This window comes from Microtus oregoni, unplaced genomic scaffold (genome assembly GCF_018167655.1).
Source record: "Microtus oregoni isolate MIOR12 unplaced genomic scaffold, Mior012 000021F_ref0000039, whole genome shotgun sequence".
Lineage (NCBI taxonomy): Eukaryota > Metazoa > Chordata > Mammalia > Rodentia > Cricetidae > Microtus > Microtus oregoni.
The window spans coordinates 2,839,109-2,850,489 of NW_024543080.1; the positions used below are offsets into that span (position 1 = coordinate 2,839,109).

An 11,381-nucleotide genomic window follows, 5' to 3' on the forward strand; every position below is an offset into this window, starting at 1 on the left:
GCTTAAAACTTATTTTTCATTTGAAAAAACTAAATATGCATGCTATTTATTGTTATTTAAAATATTTTTACCATAGCTATTGTTTGCCCTTGTTTGTTAGACTATTATAAGTATTGGCTGTGTTTTCTGTTGATTAAGGGAAACATTTTCCTAATTCTATCATTGTTTATGGATTTATATTGGACATTGTGAATATGTGTGTGTGTGTGTGTGTGTGTGTGTGTTTATAGCTATCTTAAATTTAGATTTATGCATTTGTATATGCGAAGAGAAGAAAGAGGCAGGCATTTGGACCCTGACTTACACATTCTTTACCCTTAGAATAATACATAGAATAAACTACTTTCTCTGTCAGATTGTTGATAGGTGTCTTCTTTCAGCTGCATTTGTTGCAGACTTTGTTGTAGTTCACTGCTGGTATCAGCAATGACCCGCAGGGCAATGTTTTCAGGACAGTATCAAGAATTTTTGCTAGTACGTTCCCTTCCTCTTCCCTCTGAATTAGAGCCTACCTGTAAAAAGTTTGGGTTGCAGGGGGTGTCTCTTTATAATAGCTACATCCTTCCATTTCCCACAATAAACTTTTTATATTTTTAAAGGTCTGTCTCCGTATGTGCCCATGCCTGCAGCCTTATACTGCACAGGACCAGCTTCCTTAGAAGCATGTGTGCTTAGGAAGGAATTTTTCAGTCCTTCTCATAGTTTGTGTGGTTATATCACAGTGGCTGGAGAGGGGTCCGGGTCCAATAGTGCCATGGCTCTTATTCTCTTGCCTTGCCCCAAACTCCCAGTGGGTTTTCTTTTTCCAGGATTCCTTTGTTAAGGGTAGAAGGAGCAAGTTCCTCATGCAGCCTTCAGTTGATCAATTCCTTGCTCTAATAAAGTGTTTTGGCACATGGTAGTGTCTTTCCCACATCATATTTCTTGCCATGCATTAAGCTTTTGATAATTTCAAGGTTGTAATTGGTGATATGGATATTCAAGGTTGTATATGCAGATGTTTCTTATTATTAACTCTACCCCCAACATAAAATATTTAAATGTTTACATTTGGTTTCACATAATACAAAAAGTGTATCTGCATTTCTTGCTAAACACTTATTTTTTAGGCAATTATTACTTTTCTTTTTTTTAAGACCATAACCATACATTAATTCTAATATATTTTTCTTTTTATAACATAAAAACTAATGCCAGCAATATAAATTAAAGGAATATATTTTAATAAACCCTGGCCATCTTTCTATGATGACCTTCTTTAGAATACCATTCTTTAGAATTATATTATTTTTCCTTTGTCTATATATTAGTAGTTTATCATTTTCCCCCAATGATAAACATTAGAATTGTTTTATTATTTTTGTTCCCATTTTTTGTTTTGCATTACTTTTCTGTTTTCTCTGGTTGTCTGTCTCTGTTGCATATGAAAATGTGTGTTTGTGTGTGTACCAGTGCACAGGCATGGAGACTGGATGGTGACCTCGGGTGTCTTCTTCAGTCACTGTCCACCTTAATTTCAGAGACAGGGTCTCTTCTGAAGCCGTATCTCAGCATTTGAATAGACTAACTGAATGGTGAGCTCCCTGGATCCCCTTGTCTCTCTCTCCTGATACCTCTGCACCATCTCCAGGGTTTTAGGGTACACTACCACACCCAGGTTTTATACATGGGTCTTGGGGAGCCTAACTCAAGTTTTTATGCTTGTGTGCCAAGCACTTTACAAACTGGGCAGTCTCTCTATCTCTGTTTTTTTGTATTTTATTGTTTTAAAGATGTCTAGTTTTTAATATTACCTAAGATATAATCTGAATTATAATTAAAATTAGGGAAAGGAAAATCATTGCTATACTACTTATGATAAAACAAATAAAATAAATATTAGGCAAAGAATAAAATGTAAAGAAATCTGTTTTGACTATCTATGTATGCATGTATATAGTGTGTCACTTGGGTATCTACTTCCCATTATAATTCATTATGAAGCATACCAAGGGCTTTGCCAAAAATGATTTCCAGAAAACTGTCAAAATTATATCTATATCTACCCTCTCTCTCTCCTTCTCCTCATCTCTCTTCCTCTCTCTCTTTCTCTCTCTCTCTCTCTCTCTCTCTCTCTCTCTCTCTCTCTCACACACACACACACACACATAGAGAGAGAACACACACACACTGTCTCTCTCACACACACAATTTTGTATTGCAGTTATTAACTTAGAAGGATAATTTTATCTCTTATTAACCATGGCTTAGACAATTAATTTGTTGCCAGCAATATGCTCAAATTTCAAAACCATCAATACACAAAATATTTTCATTTTATTATTTATATTTATTATGCATATTATTTCTATTTATAGAGTTACAAAAATTTCAGGTATCATTATAAAACTGAAGGGATAATTTCTACAGGTAAATTGTAGGCAAACTCAGCAATTTCTTTAGTAGTATCTAATTATAGTCTATGTTATTTAGGGCATTTATAGGCTGAACTTCAGTTAGAAAACAATGTGTAGAATTGTTTTTAATCTTAAAAATCTTTCAGTTTTTGGTAAAATCAACTCTAGTTCAGATTTTTTCTTTAAATGCAGAATGGGTATATGCCTTTCTTGTGTTTTGTACAACCAGTTACTACAGGAAATTGACATTCCAAAAGTCTCTTGTATTCTTTGATCTTCCTAGTAATAGTGACTTCCTGGACTTCTCAACTAATTTCTATGTCCATGTGTCTGTGTTTTTGGGGGGTTTGTACCATTTAAAATTCGAAATGGTGTTTACTATGTCACTGTGCACGGAGGTTTAGGGAGGTCTTTTTAGAAGCGAAGATAAGAATAAATCATCTCTCCGTGTTGGAAAAGTCTCAGCTGAAGTGCAGTTGTTTGCGCTGGCTTGCAATGGATGTTTATGAGGTGAGCATAATCCTGTAACGGTTACGGTGATGAAATACATCCTGTGCCGAGAGCTAGTAAAGGACCGCGCACGCACTGATGCTAGTGGAATTTTAATGCTTCAGAGATGGGAAGCACGGTGTCTGCTCTGGTTATTGCTGCTGTTACTGACCACAATAAAAACGGGGGTGAAATCAGGTTTTAAATACTGCGACAAAACCGTATCTTCACACGTCACCCGCAGCAAACATGCAAGTTTCTACTGCTGTCTTGTTTTCCTCTGTTGGTTTAGTTCACTGTACAATAGCCATGTTTTTGATATTTTTCTGTTGGGTGTCTTGCTTCCCTTATTTTTTTGTGAATCCCAAGAAAAGGGCATTGCTAATAATGATGTCAGAGAACGTATCGATAAGATACATTGCCACAGAGGAGGATTTTGTTATTGTCTGAACTGTCACTGGAGTCCAGTTAAAGCTGCCGGAGCTGACTGTGAGTTAGCCTTGTTCCCCCTTGTTACCGTTAGTATTTTGTTCATGGTACCTTCTTGCTTGGTATATTCTGTTTCTTCTTATGGTGAAAATCTGTAATAGGATTAAAACTTCACGTGAAGCTCCATTTTAAAGGGCAAGTTGGGAATGTTAATAGATTTCCAAAAATTATTTTTGAGACAGTGAATCATATATCCTACACTGGCCTAGAACTCATGTATCTGAGGTTGACCTTGAATTCCTAATCTTCTTACTTCTACCTCCAGATTGTGAGATTGCAAGTTACACCACTGGCCAGTTTGGGTTGATTCATATTGAGCAAACTGTTTTCTAGAATTCAAAAAATTAGTCAATATCCTCAGACTCAGAGGATTTATTTTCATAGAATGTTATGTAAAGAATAGCAAGGCTTCAGCATTTCACATGTCTAAACTTCAAGTTCAGGTTATCTGTTTCCGTGCAATTCAGATTCAGTTCATCCTTTAGCATCTACGTAGTATTATCTGCATAGTACTTTTGTTGGAGGATTGTGAAGGTCAAGGGGAATATGAACATTATGTTCCCTATGATTAGAAAAAGTAGGAATTAAGAAATTTGTGTTAATTTATGCTTGCTTACCCCTGCACTACTTCTAAGTAAGTGGTGAGAGAAAGCACGCACTGAGCCTTCAGAAGAATAAAAACAGAGTAGTGGCCAAGATGAAGGCTCAGTTATATCAGAAGAGGCACTGTATTGACTCACTCTTTGCTTTAAACGCCCTGCCCAGGATGCTCAAGGCAGAAAGAGAAAAAGACTAAGTACATAGCCGTGCTTTGTGTAGCAAAAGGGAAGCAGGCGAGCTTAACCTAAGCTTTTTCTGGCTTCCAGTGAACTGATCCTTTACTACAGTATCATAAACATAATTATCCAAAACCCAGTCTTCTCTTTATAGACCCAATAGTTATACAAACTCTTTATAGTGTGAAGAATTATGGGAATAATGTTATAATGTTGGCGATCTACAAAGACATTTATAAGAGCTATAAAAAGGCATATGAATAGTTCACTCACCACTTAACGTAAGGTTGGGTTAAATTTCTGTATTAGTAGTCATCAAGCTAAAGTTTTAGTACAGAGAAACTCTTACACAGTATGTACTTACAGTTTTCAAGGTAGCACACCCCAGAGCTCCTTGGGTGGGATTGGCTTTGATATCTTCACATACACCACTCTAACCCTGGTAGCTCTGGAGGCACCTGTAGAACCCACAGTAGCTCATGAACCACAGAATGTAAACACTACTGACTGAGAGAAATAGCTGGCGAATACTTCACTTGGGGCCTCCTCCTCAAAGAGAGTTTTGGTAGCTGTGTATAAATTAAGGATGTTCAAACTATTTTTCCATGCACCAAAAGCATGGATATCTATTGTTATTAACTGAACAGAGAAACACGTGTCCTAGCTAGCAATGTGGCTAGACAGTTTGACAAATGAAAGGCGCATATTCTCCTTGCTCTAGTTAAAGGTAATGAATCACTGGATAAATTTATTCATAAGCATAAATGTAATGCTATGCTTGGCGTTACCATGTACTTACACACATATGAACAAGCATATTTTAAAATTTAGCCAATTACAAGCTTGCCAGATGCCTGAAACAGTCTTTTTTAAATTAAGACTCCTGAAATTTAGTACCACAAAACTAAAGGAAGAGTCTAGATTGTAGGACTTCCAGTGGTAACTCTAGACTACATATTTACAGCAAATGCCGAGTGGAGATTCGAAGATCTGCTAGTCAGTCTGCTGATTCCAGAAACTCAAACCCCTGAGCAGACTGACCTGTAGTTCAGACAGGTTCACCTGGAAGCTGAATGTCAGGTGCAGCCTGAGCGAGTGAATGGGTCCACCAAATGTGGGCAATCTCTGACTGACATTTGATGGTGGTTCCCAAAAGTGAAGCATCAATAGATGTTTGGACTGACTTTTAGTAACAGATAAATAAAGAACATTGTAGAAAACATTTCATTATAAAGGAACTTATTTTTGGTCATTGTATTTATTCTTTGAAAATTAATGTTTATTTAAAAGCGATTACATATACAAGTGTACAGAAAATGTGTAAATGAAACATAAGATGCCATGGACTGGTAATCTGCTAATATTTTACTTTCCAGACTCTTATTTGCACAGTTATGATCTTGTGTATTTAACAATTTGGCATTCTCTGTTTACTACCATTTTCCTTCATCTTTTAAAGATTTCTATTTTATTGACCACATGGTATTGAGTTATTATTCTCTAAATTGTTGAACAGAAATATAAATTGATATCATGGTTTTTCTATTTCAAAAAACCATGGTGAAAATTTTAAGTCCCAACATTAGATTGGAGTAAAAAAAAAACCCTTTTTTGCATAGTTGCTTACCATATAGATTTTACCAATTTATACTTCCATTTAAATGGCTCTGAGTTCTTTCCTTGGCACAGAAACTCAGTAATTAGGTAATATGTTCAATATACGGTTGCATAAAGCACTGTGATTTAAAAGGAAGGCAGTTTTAGTTCTTTAAAGTTTTAGCTTTTATTAGATAATGATGACCTCAAAGATTGTATAAAATGATGCCAGTTATCAATATAGAAGCACCTTTCTTACATGCTAGAAATTATTTAGTTTAGGTTGGTTGGGAGTGATCTTGTTTTAGAATTAAGTTTCCTAATTGAAGTAAGTATATTGAGAAATATCAACAACTTAATATTTGAATTATCCCAATGAATTTATAAGGCAAAGTACTTTAAAATACCTGTTGATAGCCTAAAGTCAATAGTAAATCCATGTTTGTTCTAAGTATAGTTTCTTTAAATATTTAGCAAATTTTACTTCTAATAATTTCCTATGCAGAATGAATAAATTGAAGCATACTTCTACTGAATTCAAAAAGATTTATATCCCCAAAGCAAAAGAAAGAAATGTATTTATAATTCATTTCCAAAAGTAATGAAGTTTTATAACATTAATTTAATTTAATTTTATTGACAAATATTGTTACTCAGGCATGGTTCAGTCACTTGTAGAGCATAAAATTCAAGTTAGTTCTATTAATGCCTAAATATGCAATATAGGTAATGCCCAATGCATCAGAACATTGTATTCTGATTTCATGTATGGGTAGAGCATAAGCCTATATGTAGAAAAATAATTAGACAAATATTGTGTGAAAAATTCAGAAAACTGAAAAAATTAAATTTTGTGTTTATATTAACACATTGATTCATGATATATTATATGTATTATTTTCTAAAACTTATACCTGGCTTTACATGTTAAACACAAACTAATAAAATTAGTAATTGTAGAAATATCATTGCTTACAAATTATTCAGAAGACACAAACTTTAATGAACCATTGCCTTTTAGTAGAAGTTGATAGAAACTGCTGCTCTTTTCCATCTTTATGATTTTCTGTTTCCAAAAATGTCTGAAATTTCTAACTTTGTTGAGCAGCTATGTTTGAAAAGAAAATGAACAAAGATCAATCTTCTTCCACAATATATTTTTCCATGCCTCAAATATTCCAAACAAGCTCTCACATTAGGGGCAGTTCTAACACGATGGGCTTTTAAGAGCAGATGTAATAACAAATGGAAAGTCTTAATTGTACGATTATTCTGGGTTAAACTAGGAGAGAGTGGGCTAGCCTTTGGCCAGCAGAAGACTCTGTACATATCACATGATAGGTCAACAGCATCAGACCAAGGGAGAGAAGAAGAGTCTGCAACAATAGTTGGAAATTTTATTTTCAAATAATTATTGGATATGACTAGTCTGTGAATAAATATGTCCGCACAATCTTCATGAAAGCTTTTAGAAACTGGATTGCCAAATGCTCTTTGAAAATACGTAGTTCAAAAATATTGTATCAGTTTTGGAGAAAGCAGTGTCTACAGTGTGAGAAATGGGCCAGCAACATTGGACATCATCTAAAACAAGACTGTGGGCTACAAAAGCCATTCATAAATACAGCACAAAGAAGGCATCTATATCCAGTCTTGTGTTTCCTAAACCTCAGCTTTTGTGACTTATTAAATGTACTCTTCATGTATACATTTTAGAGTCAACAAATGACACAAGAAAATCCTTCCATTTTATTCCATCATAGAAACATACACATGCAGCAATGTCTCTGAGTGTTTGAGTTCTTCAACAGCCATGACACACTTCAGACAGCACTGAGAAAGTTGTAGTTCTATGGTGGGTTTCTTTTTTCTGTGTAGGTTTTACCATACCATCAAATAAGTGAACTTTCTGTAGAAAAAGGAAAGTAAAATAAACCCTGAGCCATACTCTGTTGAGCCAAGGCAGATGATATGGCTTTGTAACTGGTGAGGACATTGTTCTGCACTTGGGTCTCATGGACTGCTTGATGGTACTGAAACTAGATGTTCTTTGGCTTTTAAACAACTGTTCCGTATTTCACTATGGATCTCCTTCTGTCCTCAGGGCCGGTGCATAAACTTCTCCCGAGTTCCACATCAATAAAATGAGAGCCCAAAGAATGAAAAGAGAAGAAAGCGTCCCATCTCCATGATGCTGATTTCCCATCGAGTGGACAGTCAGTCCAGCGCATCTCAGAAGTTCTTGGGACAACAGCTCAGTTCCTCTGTCAGGAAATGTTTTCTCTGCCTTCTGCTTTCTGTGCGCCAAACATTTTCAAACACTTCCTCTGCCATCTACATGAGAGGTGATGAAACTCGGCGATAACTCATGATTCATGACACTGAAAATACCGAGGGATGTTAATTTGCATGCTCCGGTTTATGCAAAGCTCATTTGAATGTGTGAGAGGACAAAGCAGAACACAGCGATGATGTAAAGATGAGACCAGAGCAAAGACTGAAAATCCACTAGCCACGTGGCGGCTTCATAATGGCGGCTGGTGCTTTTGACATAGACGCAAGGCACGTGTGCGCGCTTTGTTTGGCAAGATCTTTAGCTACTGGCAGAACTTGAAATTTCCTACCAGGCTAACAAGATAATGGAGTCCACTGCCTTGTAGCTATGTCAGATAGCAAAAGCCTTCTAAGTCCTCTATTATTTTGTGCCTTACGGGAAATTTCTGACTAGAAAATCTTGTCACTGTTACACTGAAAATGCACACGCATGACAAAACGTAGTCGAGAAGCCTCAAGGTACTGGATGCAAGCAGGATTTTGCCCTTTCGTTTTCCAAGACACCTTTCTTTCATTATGCACTAGGGACAAGGGAATTAATAGAGCGTTAATTCAACAGGAAGACCGCCTCCAACCAAAGATCGGGAGCGCAGCATGAGGACTCGTGATTTGAGACCTTGTCCCCAGACTGGTAGCGTCCCCTTTCTCAGTGTTTAGGATTTAGCAGTGCAGAAAGCATTAATATCTGTAAACACACCTAAGTGTTTGTTTGGCTTTTAATTTAAGGAAGCAGTAACCACCAAGCTTCCGCTCAGGGTTTTTTTCTTCCTTCAAGTCTCCAAGGGCTCTTCAGCGTCACAAGCCAGCAACTCTCTTTGCATGAAAATTTCAAAGTTTAATTAATATAATTAAAGGCAACAGCAAGCAGCAGCCTGTGAAGACTTTGCTCATCTTTTTTATGCCTTTTGACATTGAATGACCTATCACTGTCTGCATGCGACTTGGACATTGAGAAGCACCGCACCTTGGTTGCGATTCAGCCCAGGAAAAAACAAACAAACAAAAAAAAAAACCGTCTTTTCTTCAGTTGATAGATTAAAATCAGGAGGGGCGCCATCGGAAAGCATCGACAATCTACGTACTGTAAATTTTTAGAACTATCATCATCGTGTCTCATCAACGATGCCAAATTATGTTAGCGTGAGCAGAAACACGGTGGGGGAGGAAGGCAGCCGCAGCTGAAGGAAATAGCTCCGATGATCTAGTCACTTTCGATACTGTACTTCAGAGGCGAAATGGATATTCGACTGGAAACCTGACAAAGCGCGCCTGCTTTGATGTGAACTGGTATAGACAATGACCAGTGGCCGGGTCAGTGGGATGTCTCTCTGCGAGCACAAAGGCTTATCAAATGACACTAAAAATAAGTTCAACAACCATCACGTTGGAAGGGAGACGGCGAACGTTTCATGTTTGGCGGGCATGTGAGTGCACAAGATGGAAAAAGCGGTCTGGAGCATCCTGGTGTGATTACCCACATTGTACTCTTTATGGAAATTTCCAAGGGCTGCAGTGATACTTTTGGTTGGTGTCCAGGTTTATGGCACTGCTCCAAGAAGCCTTACGCACACACACAGATATACAAATGCACACATATATTCTCTAGCTTGAATCTTTTTGCTCAAGTTTATTTATGTCACTGACTGGCTGGATCCAAAGTCACACCTCCACATATTAATAAATAAATATTTTTTACCTGAGTCTTTGTTTTCATTTTCTTTAAGCCCTCATAGAACCTACACTCTCTTGGGTTGAATACATAACTCCGCTGGTTAGCAACAAGATAGAATTCTATTCAATTGCAAAATGTCCAATATGTTCACAGTTGATTCACAGTTGAAGCTATGGGTACAATGTGTGTGTGCACATGCAATGTAGAAGGCTGATACATCTACCCAACTCTCTCTGTAGTGAATCATTGTACACATTTGTTTTGTGTCTACCTCTAGAGCAGGACCCATGGCTACTTTATCCAATAGGCACTTCTTTTGTAACACAGGCATGCCCATCAGGGGTATTTTAAGAGCAACAAAAATACTACAGAAGCTCTGGCTATGTTTCTTTGGTAACCACTTTACATTTTTACAGAATCATGTAGCATATTTGCACCACGAGAAATGTAAATAAACCTCTGCCTTTAAATGGCAAAATAGCTTTCTTGAGATTTGTTGCACTGGCTGGAGATGTGTAATAAAAATACAACAAAGAGCTGAAAATGAAGAGGGTGAGTCAGGCGTCTATACATAGGCTGAAAAAGTATCATTCATAAGGTTCAAAGACAGATGGAATTTCATTGCCCTTAAACTGATGAACCAGAGTAGCGCTATGCTTTAATCGTGACTCTAACCAGAAATGAGAAGAATTTGTTTTTAAAATTAATCTTCTTGGCAAAGGACGTTAAAAATCTCTACGTGACACTTTTCCTACATGGCAATAGATCCCGTGTGATTCATCTGGACATGTCAGTCGAGATCTCCGTCTTTGTACAAACAAATGAGTCTTGTCCATCATCCATTTGTGTTGCATAAGGTTGCAAAAGCAATTAAGTGGGAAATGACTCCTAACTTATGTGTCTCCTCTGCCGAGAAAGAAAGTTTTGAAGGCATCTATATATATTTCATAACAATGTCTGTTCTTTATGGATTTGATCCATAAATATTTATCTATCTGAAAACTTTGATACTTGGAATGTTTTCCATAAAGCATTTGGTGCTCCAAGAAGAAACATTTGGTGCTAAGAGTTGCAGTGCTGATGCCTTCCCCCAAGTTAATTCTATTTTAAAAATTTATATTTCCTTCCCAATGAGATGCAGAGTAAAACTTGAGAGTCTCCATTGACTAAGGAGCAGCATCTGTCATCTGTGGTTATTCACTATTTTGTTAAGAATGTATAAGGTTTAAACCCTTATATTTCAAATTGGTGAGAAGTTCTGCTTATATTTCCAGTGAACTTTACTCTTATTATTTAAATAACAAATTATTCATTATTTGTTTTTTTAAATAAACCCTTGCTGGATATCTACCATCTCCACAAACTGAGCTTCATTATCTGAGTGTTGCTCTCCTTTATTTACTGTTCAGAGGTAGACTTGCCTTTATTTTAAAATCGAAACACACTTTGTATCGTAGTGAGGAAGTTAATGGAGATATTTCTGATGGATTGGCTTATAAGATGTGAGGTTTGAAACTTCCGAAGACAAAACACAGTGAGGTATTGATACAAATATTAGAAAGCATTGTAATTTCTTCCTTTGTATATTCAGATGGACTTTTATTCATTCCTATCACATTAGTAAGTTTA

At 36.6% G+C, this 11,381-nt stretch overlaps 1 protein-coding gene across 1 annotated transcript in view; it reads left to right on the top strand.

Annotated features, from left to right (window-relative positions):
* The window catches only part of Antxr2 (ANTXR cell adhesion molecule 2), a 122,911-nt gene extending 112,289 nt beyond the window's left edge, over positions 1 to 10,622 (top strand). The window contains exon 17 of the mRNA XM_041671572.1: positions 7,851 to 10,622. Within this exon, the coding sequence (XP_041527506.1) occupies positions 7,851 to 7,889 (39 nt within the window). The 3' untranslated portion in view covers positions 7,890 to 10,622. The remainder of the gene's footprint in view (positions 1 to 7,850) is intronic.
* The last annotated feature ends 759 nt before the right edge of the window (positions 10,623 to 11,381 follow it).